Source organism: Corvus cornix, chromosome 15 (genome assembly GCF_000738735.6).
Source record: "Corvus cornix cornix isolate S_Up_H32 chromosome 15, ASM73873v5, whole genome shotgun sequence".
Taxonomy (NCBI): Eukaryota; Metazoa; Chordata; class Aves; order Passeriformes; family Corvidae; genus Corvus; species Corvus cornix.
Window position 1 is genome coordinate 3,279,449 of NC_046345.1, and position 22,669 is coordinate 3,302,117.

At 51.4% G+C, this 22,669-nt stretch overlaps 2 protein-coding genes and 1 long non-coding RNA gene across 3 annotated transcripts; 2 read left to right on the forward strand and 1 right to left on the reverse strand.

Annotated features, from left to right (window-relative positions):
• The first annotated feature begins 343 nt into the window (after positions 1 to 343).
• On the forward strand, positions 344 to 4,106 carry PSMD9 (proteasome 26S subunit, non-ATPase 9). The gene is made up of 6 exons (XM_039561218.1): positions 344 to 493; positions 596 to 698; positions 1,488 to 1,681; positions 2,147 to 2,248; positions 2,759 to 2,847; positions 3,180 to 4,106. Exons 1-6 carry the CDS (start codon positions 380 to 382, stop codon positions 3,205 to 3,207), a joined length of 630 nt encoding a protein of 209 aa, XP_039417152.1. The 5' UTR covers positions 344 to 379; the 3' UTR covers positions 3,208 to 4,106.
• Positions 3,510 to 9,802, reverse strand: LOC120410850. Its single transcript, XR_005603184.1, has 2 exons — positions 9,260 to 9,802; positions 3,510 to 6,765 (listed from the first exon to the last, which is right to left on the reverse strand). It is a non-coding gene; the product is annotated as an uncharacterized LOC120410850 (long non-coding RNA).
• CFAP251 (cilia and flagella associated protein 251) lies at positions 5,497 to 22,415 on the forward strand. Its single transcript, XM_010398345.4, is given in 23 exon segments — positions 5,497 to 5,586; positions 5,763 to 5,847; positions 6,007 to 6,113; positions 6,251 to 6,391; positions 6,582 to 6,691; positions 7,151 to 7,259; positions 7,696 to 7,776; positions 8,125 to 8,202; positions 8,684 to 8,728; positions 9,063 to 9,280; positions 9,797 to 9,970; positions 11,854 to 12,101; positions 12,192 to 12,340; positions 13,170 to 13,343; positions 13,617 to 13,801; positions 14,300 to 14,414; positions 14,607 to 14,770; positions 16,940 to 17,030; positions 17,233 to 17,376; positions 19,434 to 19,662; positions 20,847 to 20,948; positions 21,816 to 21,929; positions 21,932 to 22,415. Coding segments are annotated over 23 exon segments (2,931 nt in total). The 5' UTR covers positions 5,497 to 5,550; the 3' UTR covers positions 21,964 to 22,415.
• The last annotated feature ends 254 nt before the right edge of the window (positions 22,416 to 22,669 follow it).

Here is a 22,669-nt window from a genome sequence, read left to right on the forward strand (position 1 = left end):
TACCACCACAGCTGTGTCACCCGGTGATGGTGACACCGCTGTGCCACTACATGTCACCATCAAAGCTGTGTAACTCACCGACGGTGACACTGCTGTGCCACCACATGTCACCATCACAGGCACCCCACGGCACCACCACAGCAGTGTGACCCAGTGACGGTGACATTGCTGTGCCACCCCATGCCAGCGCCACAGCGGTGTGCCGCAGAGGCACTGACGCGGCTGTGCCACCCCGTTATTGCCACCGCTGCCGCCCCGCTGTCACCCCCGGCACGGCCCCCGCCGCCCCCGGCCCCCGGCGCTGGGCCCGCCCCTGCCCCGCCCGCGGCCGTGTCCGGCCCCGCCCCGCGCCCCTCCCGGCTCCCGTCCGGCCGCGGCCATGGCGGAGCCTGGCGGGGGCCGCCCCGTCACCGTCAGCGACGTCCAGCAGCTGGTGCGGCGCAAGGACGAGATCGAGGCGCAGATCAAGGCGTGCTACGAGCTGCTGGAGGGGGTCAGTGCCCGGGCAGGGCCGGGCAGGGCAGGGCAGGGCCGGGGGGCGCCGTGCGGGCCCGCGGGCCCGGCCCCCTCCCAACCGCCGCCTCTTCCCTCACAGCAAAAGGGCGTCGGGATGCACGAGCCGCTGGTGGACGCCGAGGGCTTCCCCCGCGCAGACATCGACCTGTACCAAGTGCGCACCGCCCGGCACAACATCATCTGTGAGCGGGGAACGGGAACCGGGCGGGGGGCCCTTCCCGGGGCCGCGGGGCCGGGTCGCGCCCCCATCCCGCGGGATGAGCCAGCGAAACCGGGATGTGCGGGAGACACCCGGCCTCTGCCCGGGGACAGGCACCGCGTAACAGCGGTGACACCGCTTAAGTCTCTCAAACTCCCATCTCCTCGTTGTAATTCCTCAGAACCGGAGCCCAGGGCTGCGCTGAGCCGGTTTCCCAGTGATTCTGCTCAGCGCTCGGAGCTGCCGCCTGGGCTGAGTCAGTAAAATGCCTTTGTCCGCGTGTTACTGCAGCGGCACTGAAATTCTGCCTCTGCTGTGGAGCCATTTGGGATCTGCGAAACACAATAAAGCTTTGCTGTGCTGTTTGTGGAATAAAATTTGGGTAGGAAACAGCTCGGCATTTATTTCATCCCAGGCTTTCCCAGTGCCCTGACTTTCAGGATGGGTTTTTCTCTTCATACATGACAGCAGATGACTTAATGAAAAGAGGACTTGAGCTGCTCACTAAGTTCTAAAGGATCATAGGCCTCCCAGTCCTGCTGCCTTTGCATGTTTACCAAAATTTGTAGGGTGGTTTTCTCTGTGTCTGACTTTTACTGATAAACATCTGCTGGGCTGGCACCAGGCCCCAGCAGATAGACCAGCAGAGGTTCTTGCTGAGATCAGAGACAGCCAGGGCACTGCTCTGCATGGCTGCAGAGGGGAGCAGGTGCTGAGAGTCCTTTGGGGGAATCCTTTACAGCTTCCCATGCGCTCATGGTGTCACCCACAGGTTTGCAGAATGATCACAAGGCCCTGATGAAGCAGGTGGAGGAAGCTCTACACAAGCTGCACGCCCGGGAGAAGGAGAAACACGCCAAGGATGAGGCGGAGGCCTTGGCTGAGGCCATGAGCCAGAACCAGAGCCTGCCCCAGGCCTTTGCCAAAGTAAACGCCGTGACCCCAGGCTCTCCTGCCAGTGTCTCGGTATGTCAGGCACAGCTCGTGGGGAAGGCTTTGTCTGGAGCCAGACAGCTCATGGCTTCCTCTGTCTCTTGTTAATAAGTGGGAATAAGTTGGGGGCTTGATTAGGGTGTCACCCCCTCTCTTTTGTCACGCTGGGATGTGCTGTGAATGGGCTGGTCACAGTACAGGGATGAGATGGGTGTTCTCTGAGCTGTATCCTGGCACCACACAGCTCCTCCCACACCCCACTGACCGTTCCAGCCTCAGGATTTCTCTTCCCATGAAACAGAACAGAGGAATGAACACTTACCTCTCCCTATGGCCTTTGAGAGGCTGTAGTGATGGTCACTTGCCTGAGTGTGAGAAGTGTTGTAGCACATCTCTCTCCTTGTGGCTGGGTGAAGGATGATGCTCCTCTGTTATTACCTGTGATATTACCTGTCTTTGGAGAATGCAGGTGCTCATCTCTCTTCTATCTCTGTCCAGGGACTTCAAGTTGATGATGAGATTGTGGAGTTTGGATCTGTCAATGTAAACAACTTCCAAAACCTGCAGAACATCGCCACGGTGGTGCAGCACAGTGAGGGGGTGAGCTTATTTCTGCATGACTGCATTCTCTTGCCTGTCTCTGTTAGCCACAGCTTTTTCTATGGAACTTTGATCTCTGGAATCATCATTTCCATGTCAGAAACAGTGTCAGATTCAGTCTATGCTGTTGTAGCCTTGTTCTCTCACAGCACTGAGCTATTTGCTCATGAATGGAAGAGCTGAGGGGGTGTGTGCTCTTTGCTGTGAGCATCACTGTTGTTTGTTCTCCCCAGGGATTCCCTGCAGCAGCATTGCTCTGCCAGCGTCATGGACTGGCCAGAGAAGCTGCCACAGCTTCTCTGTGGTTGATGGTGGAAGTGGGGGATCTCCTGGAGATGACTTCACACAAAACACTCCCTTCTTTCAGTTATAGTCACCAGAATGGGAATGGGCACTGCTGCAGAACAGCTCCTTGGGCTTAATGTTCTTCTGGTGTTTCAGCAAAAGAAGGAAGAGAGTTGACTTGGTGATGGAAAAGTGAATTTATTTTTTATTTTACCTCTCTTTCAGAGACCCCTGAGTGTGACTGTGATCCGCAGTGGTAGAAAGGTGCACGTGGGGCTGACTCCGAAGCGCTGGGCTGGGAAGGGTCTCCTGGGGTGAGCTGCTGTTTTACTTGCTGGAAGGGAAGAGGCTTTCACCAGCTCAGGGCACGTTTCCTGAGCAGGGCCAGCCCTGGGCTATGTCAATGCCCACTGTGGGCACCAGGGAGCTGGAGGCTGCTGGTTCTGCACAGGGATAAGGGAATTGAGTTCCATCAAACTCAAAAAATTGAGTTCCATGAACACAGGGAGAAAGGTCTCAGGGGCTGGTTTGTCTGGTAGAGGAAACCAGTGGAGAAGGGTTATGGTCTGATCTATCCCATGTCAGATCTTCTGTGCCTGTTTGAGAAAGGACGTTTAATATTTCCTTCTACCCTCTTCTTTTTCAGCTGCAATATCATTCCCTTACAAAGATGACCATGGCCTGGAGAACAATAAAGCTGAAGCTTGTGCGTGCTTTCTGGACTCTGATCTGGTTTGAAAACTTCCCTACGTGTTGTTGCTGTGGCCTCTGGTGCCTGGAGGGTTCTGGCAGAGCAGGGCCTGCCTGCAGTTCAGAATTGCATTGGTTGTCACGAGGAACCTGCAGAGCTGCAAGATGTGGCTTCTCATCTCTTCCACCTTGTATCAGTTTAGAATAAGGCTCTAGAGAGACCCAAACCTCACTTGATACAACCTCCAAAGAGCTTGAAATGCTCTTATTTGGTGATAACAGAACATTCCTTTTTTCTCCCCCTTTAAAACTCCTCACTGAATATCATGTCATACATGCTAAAAAGTCCTAGAGCACTTTTTGATGCCTGTCACAGTAGATGACAGACAAGAGATATGCATCTTCCCCACGTTGCCATAACTTTTAAAGTCACTGAACATACTGAAAGGATTTTTGGAATGCCCAGTTATTTTAAGACAACGAGGTAAGGAATAGGGGTTATAATTCTACTTTTGGAACTTCTAGTAGTTTATGTAGTCACGATAAAAGCACTCCTAATCTGTCTTCTCTCTCTTTTTTCTTTTAATTTTTAAAAAATTTGTTTATTTGCGGGAGTTGATTTTGGGGTGTTTTCCTGGTTCCAGCCAGGACAGGGTTTACATTTTGTTCCTCCCATTCCCAGGAGCAGTGGGGGGAGTGGTGGGTGGCACATGGTCTGGGGTGTCTTCAGTGGGAACAGTAAACTGGGGAATACCATTCCTAAACCACCAAAGGTGCATAAACTGAGGGGATTCCAGGAATGACTGGTTTGTTTGTTCAAAGCTTATTTCTAGTTGAACTTCAAAATAGTCTCCCAAAACAATAAAACTGAGTATTGCCTCTCTCTGCTCTTGTAGTCATTATTTGGGGCAGCCTCTCCGGGTCAGGGAGATAATAGGAGCTGGTAACAAATCTCGTTTCTGCTCCCAGCAGGGTGTGAGGCTCTTTCTGGGCAGAAGGAAAAACAAATTGAATTTAGAAATGGTTATATTTGAGCTTAACAGCAAGGGTGAGGTCAACAGCTGGGAGCGTTTGGAGCTGATTATCTGCAGGGGTGAAGTGAGAGCTTGGAGTGATCCTTGGGAGTGGGTTTGCTGTGCAAGGGCCGTCCTGGCAGAGAGCTGGGGACCGTGGGGGACTGCCAGGGGATGGGGGATGATTTTTCTCGCTTTGATTCCGCTTGTGCTGCTCAGGGAAGCCATTGGAGCAGAGCAGCCTACAACTCCTTGTGGGGGGCATCGGGTAAAGATTCTTAAGCCCAGGACGATATCCTGGGGAACAAGGGCTCCGGCCATGCCCAGAGGGGCTTTGTCGCAGGCATGAGCGGGATTTAGGTTTGGGCAGGGTGAAAGGCTGAGGGTTCACTCCTCCGGGAAGGAACGGAGCGGCGGGGGGGTCAACGCTGCCTCTTTCTGGCAGCCGGTGGAGATGAGGAGGGTCCTCCCCTCTCTCCCGGCGTTTCCCGGTGCAGATGAGGAGGGTTCCTCCCCCTCTCCCGGCGTTTCCCGGTGCAGCCGGTGCCGCAGCCGGTGCTGCCGGTGCGGCCGTTGCCTGGGAACGGCGGTCGCAGAGGCAAAGAGACGCGGAGATCGCTGTGTCGGTGAGCGGGGAGGGTCTCCGGGAGGGTCCCTCGGGACAGCAGGAGGCACCGAAGTCTGGAGAGGTTCCCAGGAGGGGTCTTGGGAACGGCTCCGTGTGAGCGCGGTGAGACCCGGCGACCGCGGCGGTTCCCAAGCGGCCGTTCCCGAGCTCCCGTCCCGCCTGCCGGGGCCCTGGGAGGGTTTTTTCCAGGGCCTCCTTCCCCTCCCGTGAAAGTTTTCTGTGCACAAGGTTTCGGTGTTGGCTCAAATGCAGACCCGTGAAGCCGGAGATGAACCAGCTGCCGCCCAGGAGCAACTCTGTGCTTACAGGGACTGTGGCAAAACCCCCATCCAAAGGGAAATTTCCATGCCCAGCGCGGTGTGCGGGCAGACAAGGGAGGGAGTCTGCGCTCAGGCTGGAATAACCCGGGCAGTACTGGGCTTGCTTGTGCTCAGTGCGGGAGTGTTACTGGAGCTGAGAAGAGGCTCTGGGACCCATTTCCCAGCTTCACAGGTGCCCTTTCCTCCTGCTGTGCCCAATTCCAGGTCGTTGTGCAGCCAAATCTGGGAGAGTGTGTGTGTTTCAGAGCATCTCCACACCCCAGCTCCCTGGGAGGAGGGCAGAGGTGTGGGATGGATGGTCCCTGTGAAGTCACGCTGGAGTAACCCACTGAGGGAAGAGCAGCACTAAGCAGCGAACCCAAGGAGATGTTCCAGGACAGACAGATGGCTCAGGAGATGGAGGTGAGGGCTGTACCATGGAAAGTCCTGTTTGAGACAGGGTCTGGGGCAGATCCTAGTGGAAACAGAGCCCCCAGGATCTGAGACATGCTGGGGTTCATTCCCAGTAGCCACAGGGCGGTCCCCATCCAGACCAGCCCAGGAGCCAGCATTCACCAAAACCTCTCTCCCTTTTCAAGGATCCCCTTGCTGCTGCCAGGGAGAAGGAAGGAGCACCAGAGGATACTGGAGAACCACCGATGTGTCCCCCATCATCTCCTTTAGGTATGGGGATCTCAGACACCCTGCCCAGTACCTGGGCTGGGAGCCAGGGCACCCTGGGGGAAGGCAGTGCTGGGACATCATGCCTGGAGGGTGCTGGACCCCCTGAACCAGCCCCAGCACTGTCTGAGACCAAGGGAGCCATTTCCAGCCCTCTCTCAGGCTACAGGGAGCAGCACACGCAGCATAAAGGCTTTGCCAGCTTGGTGTGGGCGGCCATGCCGGGGATGCTGTTCCGGAAGAACAGGGACAGCAGCCTTCACCCCCTTGTGAGTACCAACGGGCACAGTGCCACCAGGATGGTCCACACTGCACCTGGCGTGCCTGCCCTGCTCTCTTCCACCACTCCACAGACCTCGTGTGCCTTTTTTTGTCCTGGCTGCTGAGAGCTGCCATTTCCCTGCAGAACCTGTCCTGGGTGTTTGGCTACAACAGCAGCCTGGCCGTGCACAGCCTGATGGACGGGGAGGACCGGGTGCTCCTGTACGTCTCCTCCCACATAGTGGTCATCCATGACATCCTGGGGAACAAGCAGTACCACCTGCAGGTCTGGCACACAGCCGAGCATCTCCCTCCTCCTCCCCTTCTCCTGAACCCCCTCCCTCCATCTTTTTTTCTGGTGCCCTGTGCTTACGGGGCACCTATAACCAAACCCAGAGGCAGCCCAAACAAAAGGTATGGACAAAACAGCCCCAGGTTTGCAGCCTGCAAGGCATTTTGCTGCTTCCCTCCCCCAGGGCCACACAAGTGTCATCTCTTGCCTGTGTGTGAGTGAAGACAAACGCTGGGTCGCGACCGCCGACCGAGGGCCAGACGCTCTGATCATCGTGTGGGACTCCTACTCTGGGTAAGCTCCCAGGAACCTCCTCTTTGGAAACCCCCTGTGTCCAGTAAATCACTCAGGACTGATTCCAGCCTCAGCTGAGAGTAAAATGAGAGAACACAGGGACAGACTAAAAAGCAGCAAAGGAACCAAAACCAAGGCCTTCATGATCCTCATATAACCCATACCCATGAGACACTGAGATGGGGCTGAGCTCTCCCAGACTAAGTACATCACATCTTCATGATGTGATGGAGATCCCTGGTGAGTTGTTTCCCAGTGCCATTTACTTAGGAGGAAGGGATGGAGGGGACATTGAGCACCACCAGCCTGTGGCAGCACCAGTGTTTGCAGCCTCCCTCCCTCCATCTCTCCTTCCACACAGACCAGGGTGGGTGGATGGGTTGTGCCACAGACTTTGCCAAGTGACTGCCTTGAACCCCCTGTGCTGCCAGGAGCACCCATGGGGTCTCTGCTCCGTAGGGTACCCGTGCGCACCATCTTCGAGAGTCATCCGGAGGACGGGGTCTGTGCCATTGCCATTTCCCAGGATGCCAAGTATTTGGTGACCATTAGTGCTGGTACTGTGCAGGTGAAGAGAATATCTCCTCTTCCATAGCTTTGCAGGATATAGACCTGGAAGTTTTTTGCAGTGCAGCACAGGGGAGGTGGGAATTTGGATGGGGAGAGCAGGAGAGAGGGGAGCGGGTTTGCAGAGTGATGGCTTGTTTTTGCTGAGCCATTAGAAGATAGACCTGGATTTCATTAAAATGAATGCTGCAGAGTTGAGAAAATGGATCTTAATTTGTTATAAAAGCTTCTGACTTCATCACTTTCATCTAAGCAATTTCTAGCATTATTTCCTGAAATTAAGCTTTCTGCTGCCAGTCTGTGCCGGGTTTTACCCTGCTCCAGTCTTTTAGGCCACACCATCCCCTGCAGTGGGTGGGGAATGGGACTCACCTGGCTCCCCCAACCTCCCAGAAAGCCACAAGTGTTCCTTGGATTTTTCTTCCCTTCTCTTCTAGAAAGTTTGTGTTTGGAGATGGACTTTGCCCACAGAGAAACCCATGTGCAGCACAGAGCTGAAGCCTGAGTTTGGGCATCAGGTGAGTGACCATGGCTGAGGAGGGCGGAGGGGCTGGACCAGGCAGCCCCATCCTCACCTGCTCCCCCCTGTGCCCCCATGTCCCCATCCAGCATGGGGCTGCTGGTGGGTGCCAGCTGGGGGTGGGAGGCAGGATCACACCCCATCCCTGGAGCACCCGGATGCAGCAGAGCATCCCAAGGGGTTATCCCTGTTCCTCTGATACCTGACAGGCACAGGGTGCCCTCTGTTTTCAGTTCAGTGCAGCTGGTGAGGTGGTTCTGAATAAAAGCAGTTGTTCTGCATGGAAGAATAAGCAGAAAGCAGTGCTCAGCTTGGTGCTAATGTGATTCTCACATTTGAATTTCAGGATTATGTCATTTTTAACCCTCAGAATCCCCAGGAGTTTGTCAGCAACAGCAAAACCCAGGTGATATTTTACCTGTGGGTAAGTAGGGACACGGGAAGTCATGTTTCGGGTGCCAGAAAGGAGGTGACGGGGAAACTCTGGGGCCAGGTGTCTGTCCACAACTTGGGTCACACACTGCAGATCTGTCCCTGCCCTCGCCCCCATCCCCCTACCCTGCTCCCTGCCCTTGCCAGATCCCAAAGTGGTCTGGGCAGAGTATCACCCTCCCTCCACTCCCACACTGGTGAGGCCCAGCTGCTGTGGCAGGGATGCTCTTCACCTCTCCCACTCCTGCTTTCCCATGGGCCTTGTGCCATTCAGCAGCTTTTGGAAGAGAAGCAGGCGGAAGGAGAGGATGTTTCATGCTCTCTGGAAGATCTTGGAGCCTTTCTGCCCCAGGAGCCCTGCTTTGGTCACCACAGTGTGGGGCCAGTGCCCAGATGGTGGGGAGGGAACACGCTGGCACTGCAGAGCTCGATTCCAAAATCCTTGTCCTGGATGTTTTCTCTGCTTTCCCCAGGATGATGCAGGTTTGCAGTACAGGGCACCATTCCTGAGCAACCAGGTGAGCACAGCAGGGAGGGACCACAGTATGTTACCCTCTTGGCTTTCCTGCTTGCAGCAGCACTGTCCCTCCCCATCCCCTCAAGCAAAAACGGTGGCCATGTCCCCAGCTTGTCCCCCTTGGACAGGGACAAGCCTGTTGGGTTGCCTGAGCTGAGGTCAAGCAGGGCTCTCTCTCCAAGGTGCCCCGCTGCATTTTCTCCTGAGGCTCTTGTCCTCTTGTCCTGCTGTGGGGCAGGGAGGGAATGTCATGAGGACCAAGCAGAAACCTCTCTGCTGGAGAAGGGCAGAGCCAGCTCTGGGATGAAAACACGGCCTGGCTGCTGTCTCCACAGACCTTCAAGTGCCTGGTGGGACAGTTCAGCCAGTCAGTTTTCCATTTTAACAACGCCCAAGCTCTGACGGGCACCTCAGCCGGGAAGCTGGTGGTGTGGGACATGGACAATCCCCGCACTCTCCCCGAGGAACTGCCAGCCAAACCCCACGGAATAACAGCCACCAAAGTGGTGTCAATGCAGAAGGAGAGTCTTACCGTGCTCAAAGTGTTGGAGAGGTAACGGGGCAGCCCTTTTCCGTAGCTGTAGTCCTTGGGTACCTCAGCTGTAGTAGTGGCAGAAATAATGTTGGAGTTTTAAGTCACTTGGCAGCATGGTCACTCATGCAGGAAAGTGCTGGTGGTTTATGAGTAATTTTCCAGCAATGGATTTGGCTGGGGGTGGAAACAAGGTTGAAAAGTCGTGGTGATGAGATGCCAGCTCTGCTGGGGTAGCTCAGACAGTGGCTCAGCCTCCTGGCCGCTACCGGCAGAGGGAGCAGACAGCCACCAAACGCCGCCACAGCCTCGGACCGGGAGACACGGCAGAGACACGGCAGGGACACGGTAGGGTCACAGCAGAGCTGCTGGTTTCTGCACAGCCCCAGCTTTCTCCTGAACAACTGTGCAGGGCTCTGCTCATGTGCTTGTGCAGAGAAGTGGGGAAGAGATTTGCTTCCGCCTAAGGATGCCCTTCAAGAAATATCTGGGAGTTGTCAGTCAGTGTGTTGGTTAAGAACTTCCCCTTCCTTGCAGCTGTGTAGTCACAGGTGATGTGAAAGGGCAGGTTAAATTCTATGATGGGCAGCTGCGGCTCCTCACCATCTACAGCCATGACAAAGTGGGTCCCATCCGGTCCATCTCGTTCTCCACAATCCTTCGTGATCCTCCCGGTGCCTCCCCAGACAGCAGCAAGCCCTTTCTCACCAGGTGAGTGTCTCTTTACGAACCCAGCTCTTCTGTGTTTGCCTTGCAGCTCAAAACTGGGGAGGAGGTCAGTGAGAGCTGCTCCATGAGCTTCTGCCTGGTCTGGAGCAGGTTTCAACCCTGTGCTCAGGCTTCTGGGCAGGACAGGGAGGGAGTGTGGGCAGGCTCCATCACATCCCAGATTCTGAGCTTGAGGTGATGCCTTGGCGCAGACATGGCGTTAGTGCAGGCACGGCGATGATCAGCTTCTCTGTCACGTACCCGGCACACCAGGCAGTAGTAATGCTGAGCCTCCAGCTCTCACTGGGCCCCTTAATCCCCCCCTTAAGCCCCTCCCAGGGATGGCTATATCCAGTTGGATTTTATCATGGCTTGGCAAGCTAACTGGGGCCATGGCGCCAGCGCAGGGCTGTACCACACTGACCGGTCACCAGCTCCTCTCTGTCCCTCTGCGTGACGTAGCTGTGCCTGTGAGGATTTATAGGGAGTCTGCAGGCCAGATGAAGCTGTTGTGTGTCTCCATCCAGCCTGCAAACCATATGTCTGTCACTCCTGTTACAGCTTTCCTGGCAACGTCTGTTCTTAGCCACACGTGTTTTCCAATGAGCCATGTGGGACAGATTCTTTTCCAGCCTGGAGCAGTGTCCTGGAGGATGGTTTGGTTTCCCTGTTGGTCTCTGTTGTCTCATGCCTCTTCCTGGGTCACTGCTGTAGCTCCTGCCACTTGTAGCTGCTCTGGGCAGCACAAAAGGCAGAAAACCAAAGGGGAGGGCCTGAGCTCATCCCAGAGGGTGGTGGGATTAGGAATGGCTGGAGGAGAGCCCAGCTAAGGCACGCAAGAGGTGCAGAGTCCATCAGTGCCTGGGCCAGATGTGCATAAACTGGTGGCCGTGATGGAACAGCTGGCAAAGAAGCTGTGCTTCCCCACTTGTGTCTGTCTGTGCAGCTCCTAGACTCAGCCTGGAGAAGGCTCCAAGGAGACCTTATAGCACCTTCCAGTTCCTCAAGGGCTCCAAAACAGCTGGAGAGGGACTTTGGACAAGGGTATGGAGTGAGAGGACAAGGGGAGAATGGCTTAAAATTGACAGGGCAGGGTTAGATGGAATATAGGAAGAAATTCCTCACTGTGAGAATGGTGATGTCCTGGCACAGGTTGCCCAGAAAAGCTGTGGATGCCCCATGCCTGGAATTGTTCAAGGCCAGGTTGGACAGGGCTTGGAATAACCTGGTCTAGTGGAAGGTGTTGAAACAAGATGATCTTTGAGGTTCCTTTCTCCTCAAACCAGTCTGGGATTTTGTGTGATCCTCTCTTGTCCCTTTTCCTGGGCCCAGACTCTCTATCAGGCAGACTGAAACTATACACGTTTGTGCTGTAATGTGAATAATTACCCAGCTGTCCACACATCACCAGTCACACAGTGAAACCTCTCTGCCGTGCTGGTCAGCGTGGCTGAGTGAACAGACAGGGATTGAAACTGCCCTCCGACCTTGGCCATGGCAGCGCGGTCAACGTGGAGCCACTGACAATGGTGGTGTGGAGACACGTGAAAAGCCCATTCAGAGTATCTGCAATTGCTCATTTGTCTATCTCACACACCAGTGACTTGCAAATGGCAGGAGCTCCCCAGATGTCATTCATCTTCTGGCTTGCCCAGCCAAGTAGAAAATGGAACTGACTCCAGTGTCTTCCCATGGCCATTTCCCAGGTCATGAATACAAAGTGCCACTTGCCTTCCAGGTCAAGGAGCATTTGCATATTGTGTATCACAAAATATAAGTGATTGTCCAACTAACTTGCCAAAAAGAGACTGATGTGTAATATAGCTTGGAGGGACATGAGCCAGTTGGTCTGATTCATCGAATTCTGTTTCTCTCACACTAAACAGGAACTTTATCCTTTCAACCTCTGATGCAACCATGTTCCATGTTGCAACAGACAGCACAAACTTTGAAAGAATCATGAAAGAGGTGAAGAAAGCTGTGAATGCCATTGCCTGCCACCCGCAGGAGCCACTCGTGGCTGCGGGGAGTCACTGTGGGCTGCTGAAGGTGTGGGACTACAAGGAGACCCAGTACCTCGTTAGCAGGATGTTCTCTGAGGCTGGCATCCAGTGCTTATCTTATGACCCTGAAGGTATCGCAGCCCTGTGACCTCCCCAAGCCAAGCACTGGCTTTCCTGTGAGGAGTGATGGTGTCGTGAGACGTTTCTGATCTGCTTTCCAGGTTATTTGCTGGCTGCTGGTTTTACTGATGGAAGCGTTTACATCCTTGATGCAATTTCCCTTCAGTCCATCTGCGAAAAATTCCAGTTCTCGCAAGGTCCTGTGACTCACATCAGCTTCTCTTACGATTCCAAGTACCTCGCAACTGCTGTAAGCTTGTTTTTTCCGCTCGGTGATTTACATGCGCTGTTCCTGGGGCAGCTTTGGGAGGGACTGGGAATTGCCGGCCATCCTGCAAGGCACAGAGTGAGCAGGGCAGAGAGCTGTCCCTCCCCTGGGGCTTGGTGACTCTGAAATGCAGAGTGAGCAAGGCAGAGAGCTGTTCCTCCCCTGGGGCTTCCTGACTCCGAAGTGCTTTTCCTGGCTTGAAGAGTCACTCTGTAAAAACGTCACCAGTCACAGTGGCTCCGCAGACCCGCTGCTGGCAGCGCCCCGTTCCTAACTTTAGTGACAAATCCTAGCTCTGCATCCATCTGTAGAAAGGGCTGGAGCAGGGATTTCCTTCTGGCTGGTGCTCTGTGAGAGAGCTGCTCCCTCGATCCCATGTCTCGATATAGAAGTGTAGAGGCAGCTTGAAGCAGTTTGACTCAGAGGTTGTAGCAACTGGTGCTGATCTCTACAAAGAAAAAGATTCCCCTTCCCTGCACGTGTGCCAGAGCACAGCAGTGGGAAGCATCTTCCTTGTGATTTCTAGGGAATCACAGAAATTCATTTACTGCCCTTTTTCTACATGAGCATGGCAGGGAATGGCTCAGATGCTCCCGCCAGGTTGAGGATTTCTGTGGTGCTCTCTTGAGAGCAGCTGCCCAAATGGGTCCAGCCCAGTGCTTTATCCTGGCAGTGACTCCAAACATCCTGGTGGGACTCCAGAACAGAAAGGGCCAGGCTAAGCCTAGAGGGGACACACCAAGTAACCCACTGCCAGCCAGGGGATGTGTGCGGGGATCGTGGCTCATTGACCTTTGTGCTGTTGTTGCAGGATGAGAATCATTCAGTGACTGTTTACAAGAGAGTCCTGCAGAATGGGAGCAGATGCTGGGAACACCTGGCAGGGCTGGACTCCCACTACAAACCCATCCGGAGCATCCTCTTTGGGGTCCACTCGGACAGCAACGAGCCCAGGCTCCTGAGCCTCGGGGAGGACCGGCAGCTGGTGGGTTGATGTGAAAGTTTAAAGGACAGAGATGATTTGTGGTTAAAGGGGTGGGGCTGGACAAGGCCATCAGAGGAGACTCCGTGTTTGGTTCCTTGGCTCCCAACTCTCTCCTCACCAGTTCCATTGCTGGGGGTTGTTTCTCAGACTGGTCTCGGCACTGAGGCTCTCCTATTGTGGCTTCTCCAGGAGATGCAAACCCAGTGATTCCACAAGGTCAAGGGTGCTGGCAGACCACAGGGGAGTTGCTGTGTTTCCTTGTCTTTCCTCCAGGTTGAATATGACCTGAACAGCAGCATCAAGGACCACTTGGTGGTCACACACAGGGACAGGCTGGAGCAGGCTGCGGTGCCCCTGTGCTTGGCCTGGTACCCACAGCTCAGCACCGAGTCCTTTTTCCTCACTGCCAACAGCTGCTACAAAATGAAGCTCTACAATGTGACAACCAAAATGTGCAGGTAGAGGATTGATTCAGGCCTGCCATTGCCTGGGAACCTCCTCCTGATCCTTGGTCTAATAACCACCATACTCCCACCCATGAGCATGGGATTGTCCATCTGTGATGCAGATCTTGGGAAGGCTCTAGTAAATCTAGAGCCTTCAGGTCACTCCACTCTTATGCCCATTCTGCTGTTCACTGATGTGTCATTTAGCAAGGTTGTGGCTGCAGCTGGGTCTTGGTCTGCTCAGCATGTTGGACTTGAGATGCAGCAGTTAGACATCAGATAAAGAGACAGGAGTTCACATGAGCAAAGCATAATAATCCCTGAGCACTAAATTAATTTCTGAGCCCCAGTGTAGTTCCTTCTAGCCAGGGACCCTGTCCTATCCTCTCAGCCTCAGCACAAAGCCTCTGCACACCTCCCATATCTACCCATCCTCACACACAACAGCTGTTCAGAGGGGCAAAATGTTTTGGGTGGCCTAGAGTGGATAAATATGTTGTTTGCCTTTAGAAAGACCGTTTTGGGACCAACCTATGGCTCCCCCTTGGAGAAGATACAAATCCTCCCTAGGACAAGCTCTGCGGACCCCCAGCAACACTACCTGGTGTACATTACAAAGGACAAGGTATGGAGCCCCAGCTGCCCAGATGTACAAGAGCCCCCACTTGCAGAGCTGGTGGTCCCTTGGGAATTTCACTGGAGATGAAACCACATGTAGGCTGGTCCTGCCTGAGAGCTGAGAGAACTCCTGCGGAAGAGGATGTGGCATTGCCCCAATGGGACCCCCAGCCCTCCCAGACTCCCTCTTCCCTTCCAGGTGGGCTTGCAGATTCTGCCTGTCGATGGCAACCCCCACAAGTCCTCAGCCTTCATTTGCCACCCAGACGGTGCCTCTGACTTTGCCACCTCCCATGACGGGCGTTACATCTTTACAGCCGGGGGGAAGGAGCGCACTTTTATGAAATGGAAGGTCAACCTACCGTGAGTTATGGCAGGAAAGGGAAAGGAATCTTGTTAATGCTTTCCACAGCTACTTGGTCAACCCACTGGGCCCCAAGCAGCTCTGTGGGGTGGCAGCTGAAACAGGAGGGGAACGGTCTGGGAAATGGTGCCCAAATGGTAAGAAGTTGGGCAGAGGATTTTGTGGCCCCTGTGGCCTGGCCAGCATGATGGGAGATTGTCAGGGTTAGGCAGGGACCAGAAGAGCAGCACTGGCTGCTGCAGGAGGAGCACACAGGGCAGCTGCTGATACAAAACTGTCTGCTCTCCAAATGGGATAGGAATTTGCTGGGAAATCCCCCCTGCATTTGAAGACTGGATTTAGGACAAGCCACCTTCATCCTATAAAGCTTTGCTTACATGAATAAATGGCCTGCAGTAAATGGGGTGGCTGGAAGAGTGGAGGCTGCTTTAACAAAGGAGGATCTCCAGGCTCTGGCCCAGAGCAGCAGCGATGAATCCTGCCAGGTTTCTTACGCCATCCTCTGCAGGTTTCCCTCTGCCAGATCCCTTGGGCAGTGGTGCCAGATGTGCTCCCACGTGGCAGGGGGGTAACACAGCAGAGGCAGGATAGATATACTGGTTTCTTGGCACATCAAGGACCAAAGCTGCTCGTTGGAATACATTTGTGGGGCAGAGGCTCTTCCCTCACGGCTGCAGGTGCCCGGTAGGTACATTTGTACATAGAGAGGGAGCAAGGCAGCTGTGAATGGCATGAAGGCTTCCAGCCCAGCATGGAACCACTTCACACTTCAGGGACTGGGAAGGGAGCTTAGTACATGGCAGAGTTAGGATAGTGTGGCATGGTCTCCCTCAGTTTGTGTTGGTTTGGTTTTCTCTTTTTCAAATCCTGTGCAACACCCTCCTAGCACAGAGCACTCTGTCTCCTGGTTTCTGGGAAATAACTCCATGGGAGCTGGCTTTTAGCCCTTGCTCCTATGTTTGCCTTTTGGTGTGCACCTGGGAAACACCACTGCCCCTCACCTTCCTAGGACCAAGATTTTGTGGTTAAGACCCTGCTGGTCCTGCAAGGAACACATTTTGCAGGTACCATTCGCTCTGAGGAAAGCCCAAGGGGTGCCAAGCCAGCTCACCTTCATGTGCCAGAACAAAGGAAACCTGGGTGGGAAAGCAACGGGTTTATTTATTTTCTTTTCCACTTTGTGTGGCTTAAACAGTCGGGGGTCAGGATAAGCGACATTTTAAGGAAGGCAATAGAATATAAATGATCCTTCTTTATAATGGTTGGCCAGAGTCCAGGCAACACTGAATTTCTATGTAATTTGTTTTTGGAGCGAAGTTCTTGATGAGCTAATTATCATTTTATTGCTGCTTCTGGCATCTTGTGCATCTCCACTGTGTTTAATACCCAAATAACTTAATTATGAAAAAAGCATGAAGCTTGCAAAAAAACCCCCATGGAAGCAGCACTACAGAGGTGTGTGTGAAAGCTGCAGCCTTGCTGCCAGGCGTGGGGTATTATGTGGCAGTGCTATGCCATGATTGCACTGCCAGGCTTGGTTTCTTATTATATCTGCACAAGCCAAAGGGATTCTTTTGGCTCCAACTGCCTATGAAATTGAAACAAAGAGGTGGCTACTCAGGCGCTTTCAGTTTAATGCAAACTGCACCTGTGACTCCGTTGCCCGCCACGGCAGAGGAAGTCGGGTAATGGATTGCACTGAGTTATTGGGGAAAAATGTGTTAGATCAAGGAACAGGGAGTTGTGTGGTTTATTGCAAACACCAAGTCCCAGCCTTCTCTGCATGTTCAAAATGCTGATCTAGCTAATTCATCTCTCTCAATGTCTCTATAAGGAAGCAGAAAAGCCAAATGCCAGACACCAAGTTCAAGTCCATGGAAAAGCTCCTGGCTCCAAGCCCTGTACTCATTCCACTCAACAAGAGGACCATTCAGTAATAATTAATTCCCACACTGTGCTATTGTATGTAAAACCTGGGTATGAAATATGCTGTAGAAGTGCAGCTGATGATAAAATAGCACAGGGTTCAAGGCAGTGCTTTTCTTTCCTGAATTCTCAGGCCCAGGGATTTTATTTATTGAAAGTGTCTGTGAACGACTAGAAAGGGAACCGTGAAGGCTCTCCTCACATGAACCCTTCCTGTACCTTCTTTTCTCCACTTCTGCCAGTGCCTTGGATGCTGCTGCATTCCTGGGTGGGGAGGACTTGATCCCATTCTACAACCTCCTGAATGGTGGCAGAGAAGGGGAATTCTTCAGGGTAATTATGCTCACCGTGAATGCTGTCTGGCCACATCTGGCTGGAGTTTAATTTATACAGGCCTGACATTTCTTTATGTTTTGTCCAACTCGCCTTTAACAGCAATCTCATTGATATGCCTGTTAGTAAACCCTAAAAGGAGCCTTATCTTCCGTGCCTGTTGGTAACTGAAATTTGCAGTGTTTGTTTGAATCCCTGGCAGGAACTGGAGGACTATTTTTACTACGTACAGCTGTGCAGCCAAGGTATCGATACAATGGAGAAGAGACAGGTGTCAACACATATTCCCTTGGAGGAAATTCCTTCTGTAATGAGAGCAATAGGATTTTATCCATCAGAGGAAGAGGTTGGTCAGCTGTTTTTATTGTTTTCAAAAGAAGAAAAAGCAAGACTGACTGCACCTCCCAAGTGTTCTAAGGGCCAGATTCTGACCATTGCTGTGCTGGATGGCTCTAGAATATATTTATTGGCTTTCAGTGTATTTTATCTGATCTGCATAAATATAGTAGTAGTCAGAATCTGGCAGCAAATTCCTCAAAATTTTCCTTGCTAGCAAGTTGGGCAACTGCAGGGAAGGCTGAACAAACCTGGAGCCTGACAGCTCATAGTTGTTCAACAGGGCAACCTCAGGGTCAAAATTTTACAGCAGAGAGAACTCATTTAATAAGGGTGCTGCTTCTTCCCCTTTGTGTGGCTGTTTCTCCAAGGCAGTTTGTATGTATACAAACCTCATTTGGTAATGTGTAACCTGGCATGACTGAATCTGAAGCAAGGAGATTTGAATAACGGTCTCTGAGCCCCAGCTCCAGCCTGTCACGGCAGGAGGGGTTCTCCCGAGGGCAGCGGTGCATCACTGCGCTCCCTCGGTCTTTCCGTGGGGGAGGCTGTGTTCATCTCTGCCATGGCACAGGAACCCACACGCTGCTGAGGCAGTGCTGTGAGTTTGTGCCATCCCATCTACCCAAGGATGCTCCGCTGCGAGAGCCAGATGGAAGGCAGGACCTTCGCCACAGCCGCCAGCAAACTGACTCACTTTGGAGCCCCCACAACCAGCAGATGTTTGTCTGAGCTGGGGCTGCTTTGCCCTGGTGTCAAGTTGAGGTGTTATCTCCTCATATTGTGTTAGATCTTTTCCTTGGGTTATTGCATTTTTGCATCTTGGGGACACAGAGAACATATTCCCTTGGGAAATGTCTCTGGAAGAATAACTGATAATGTCCCAAACTTCCCCAAATTAAAATATAAACAGCATTTCAGGCATGGAAACAGAGGTGCTGAGCTGTTGTGAAACCAGGCAACCTAAAATCAGTAATAAATCCAGAGAGAAGGTTCATCTCTCTCTCTCTCTCGTGTTTTAATAAAAGAAAAGCAGGAGGGAGAAAAGGCAGCTTGGGCTGACTAGAAGAGCTTTTGGGAATTGGTGTTTTTCTTTTGTAGTTCAGTGGGGTTGATATAAAACCTAATCCCAGATCAGCCAGAGCCAAGTGAAAATGACATTCACTACAGGAAAAATATAAGGCTGAGATTTCCCTCTTCCCCGGGCTTCATTCAGTGGAAAAACTTGTGACACCAGGACAAAGGCCCAAGGCTGAATGCAAAGTCCTCCCTGGGGAGATCTTGCATCAGCTTCCCTTCCCGGGGAGCAGCACGCTTGGTACGTGTTGGCACGGGGAATTCTCCCAGTGTTTCTCTGTGCCCGTGTATCTCTGAAGGGGCTGCGAGTACAATGAAGGCATGGAGCAGATGCTGCCTTTTGGACACACATCTGCACAGCTGCCAACTGGACTGACTCACAGCACCAGACTTCAGGAAAACCACTGGTATCCAGCACAGCCAGTGCTTGCCTGTTTGTCTGAGAGGAGAGTAAGTGATCCAGCAGTGCAGGGTGTCAGCCCCACTGAGCACATTTCAGATTTGGCTTGTGCAGCACCAGAACCACCCCAGACACAGGTCAGAGCAGGGGAAGATAAGATTTCTAATGCCAGCCAGGTTGTGCAGCCTGGTTCTGTAAGGACCCTCATGTGTGTGCTCCAAGAGCAAGGATGGTGTGTTTACTGGTTTGTGGTTTGCCTGCCCACTGTCCCAGAGCGGAGACACAGCTGTGCCAAAGGTGCCGGTAACAGCTGCAGGGTCACTGAGTGCCTGTCACAAGAGAGGAAATCCAAAATGACTGTGTTATGTGTAACCCCCATTTTAACTTACTACTGTCCTGTCAGCAGGTGTGTAACTGTTTGCCATGCCCACCCTCAGCTGCTGAGTGCAGCTTCCTACTGGGATGTGGTCATGGCACCCATGGCACCAACACACGCGCGGTTAGGGGACATTGGCATTCACGGGATCGGAAACTGGCCCAACGCTCTTCAAAATAAAACATGTAACAATCTGCCTTGTCTTGATCTTTAGATTGAAGAAATGATAAATGAGGTAAAATTCAGCAAGTATGCGGATACTGGAGAACAAGTGATAAAAATCAATTTAGGGGATTTTATCAAACTTTACATAAATCATCGACCTGCACTTGGCTTGTCAATGAAAACCATACAACGAGCATTTCAGGTTCTTGGTTACGATAATGAGAAGGGAGACAAAGTTATTGACACAGGAGACTTCCTGTCACTGCTTCAGTGCAGAGGTGAGTTATTTTGTTTCTAATATCAGTTTTATGCTTGCTAGTTCTGCCTGCAATTTCAGAACTTTTTTACTGTAGCAAGAAATTATTACAGAACGATAGCCTGGTAACCAGGGCAGGCGTGAGGACCCATCTGCCTTAAGATTTTAAATTGAATAATCACATGTCTTGTCCCAGCTGTGCTTCTTTTACTGCTCTGGAAATCTCTCCTGGCCTGAGGTATCTTGGCTGTTAAATGATAAGTACGGATCTTGGCAAAATGTATCCTTCTCCCAGTGTGCCCTTATCTGAATTGCTGTTCTCTCTTCCAGTCACACAGGCTCTGGAAAAGTAGTATAAAATTGATAAAAGGGAGACAAGAGAGGAGGGATGAAATTGGTCCTGGGCTGAATCTGTGTGAAAGACTGGATGGTTTGGTTGAGCTGAATCAGGGAGAACACTGTAAATGTGGGTGTTCATATGCTTGTGCCAGTGCCATAGAGTGTTAATAACAAACTTCTGTTGTCTTACTTCTGGTGTAAAAGCGCAGCTGAGCATTAAAACAGGTAAAGGGAAATGCTGGTTTACTGATGTACTTGTCAGTACATCACCTGGCAAGACTCCTTGCCACAAAGATCCTTGGAAACCAAGGATTCAACCAGTGTGAGAAAGGTTAGCTATTTATACAGATGGTGTGAACATCCATAAATAGGTACATCAGATAGAACAGTTTCATAACAGATCTATAACCTCATGCTCCAGGGCATGAGCCAACCACTAATCGGGAACAAGTGCTATGTCCATGTTATTTCAAGATACTAAATCAAGACTTTTCTCCACCTTCCTCTTTCTCGCCTGCATGAAAATGGCTACATGGACTGTGATCTGTGCCAGGAATTCTCCAGTGGGAATAGAAGCTCAAGCCCCTGCAACTGCAATGTATCTTAAAGAGCTGTCTGCATCAGAATTTCTCCCTTTGACTGACATTTTTTCCCAAAATGCCATAGGGAAGAGCAATTTTCCTTAGGATCAACGTTTTCCTGCATTGGGATCACGTGTTTTGGTTGGCAATGTGTGTATCTCAGAGAAGCCAGATCCTCCTTTGAACTGTCCTGTTTAATTCATGCACTTTGTAATTTGAGTTGCTTTTGAGTTTTTGTGCTCTCAACCCCATAACCCACGGGCTGGGGTTGCTCTGTTGTGTACAGGGGAGCAGATGACAGAGGACGAGCTGGCCGAATGTCTGATCACCTTGCTGGGCAGGAGACCCAGGGAAGGAGGATCTGAACCGGACACCTGTGATCCCACAGGTACGGGATTAGCATTCCACACAGCACAGAAGCAGGATTGTTTCAACTCCCAGATGGAATAATTTAAATTTCAAACCCATTTACCCTGTTAGGCCAAGAGCTGTCAAAACTGCTCAGATGGGATTGCAAAAATAGTCACAGAGCTACAGACTGTCCTTCATCCACGCAGCAATTACATGGGTGTATCTAAAAATAAATGGACAATGAACTATAACTGGGGCCTGACAAGATTACATTGCTGTTTATCTGCTGGCTGGAACTGAAATTAGAAACACACAGGGAAATCCCAGTGCTGATTTTACCCAGGACGCAGTGCCCATTGTAACAGAGCTGTTGGTAACGACTGCATTTGTCTGCAATTTATGTCCCAGTCTACACCAGTCTGGAACAGCAAATTATAGCATTGATTTGAGCCAAGCGGCTGTATTTAATTGCCCATTGTAACTGGAACTGCATTTTTGTACAGTTCATGTCCCAGTCCCCACCAGTTTGGAACAGCATCTGTTTAGGGTCACTGGCAATGGGCCGCATGCAGCAAAGGTGCCGCTCCCGAAGGGAGCTGCCTGGTGCTGCAAAGCAACTTGGAAATCCCTGGATCCCTCAGGATCCTAAATCACATCAAATCGACCAAGTGTAAAAGTTGTCTCGTGACTCCTCTGAGGCAGGGACCTGCTGCAAGGTGAGACACACAGGTTTAATCCCTGATATAAACACACAAAGTATCAAGCTAGTAAACCATCACTTTGTCATGATCCCTTCGTACATCTTTAAAAACATTTCATTCACTTCTTGCTGCTTATAAATTTTACTGGAAAGCCATTTTTACGTTGCTTCTCTGTGTCTTGTGTTGTTGTTACTGCTCTACAGGTGCAGCAGCTTTGACTGAAGAAATTCCAGCAGAAATCACAACAGAGGTATTTGTTGCAGACATTCTTAGCTTACCTATTGCTAAACCAGAGAAAAAGAACAGAAGGAAAGAGAACAATCTTTGATCTACAGAGACTCAGAATCATAGCAACCACAAGATTTTCTGTCTGTTCCTACTTTCCAGGATCCTCTCCTCGAATATCTGCAAAATTTATGGCTTGTGTTTATTATAAAGTAAAGGTCACATAGTTGCATTTCAGTCAAACTCTAGAATAAGTCCCCAGTTTGGCACACGCCACAAACCTGTAATTTCATGCCTATCTAGGGAAACACTGGGGTGGCTGGAAAGAATGAAGCAGGTGGCCACTCCAACCTTGGCTGGAACCTTCCTAGAAGTCATTTCAGGTGGGTTTATGTCAGATGCAGTCTATTTTCATTATGTTAGGACAGTATTCATTTGTGAAACTTGACAGCAAAAGAGCAGTGTAAGAGTACTGTATTGATTAAATACATTGATAAATGCTTTGACAGGTTAGAATGGATTTGTAATTATAAATCCAATGGACCTCGGTAAAGAAAGCAATGCTGTGGTGTACTTTACAACCACGCTTCTCTTTTGGCCTTTAAACTGACTTTTTCTTTCTGAAAGTAGTAATTCCAATTAGCAGTGTAATACCAATGGGACGGCATCGCACTGTGTGTGTATAAACAGCATAATGAGACTGATACAAGTTGCCGTAGAAAGATCAGTGAAGTGCTGTTGAACAGCTCCCTTCTTTACATCATCCTCGGCATCAATTTGAATAATAATGTAGGCCCTTAAGAAGCGTTCCTTTCAGAAGCAATGTTTTTTA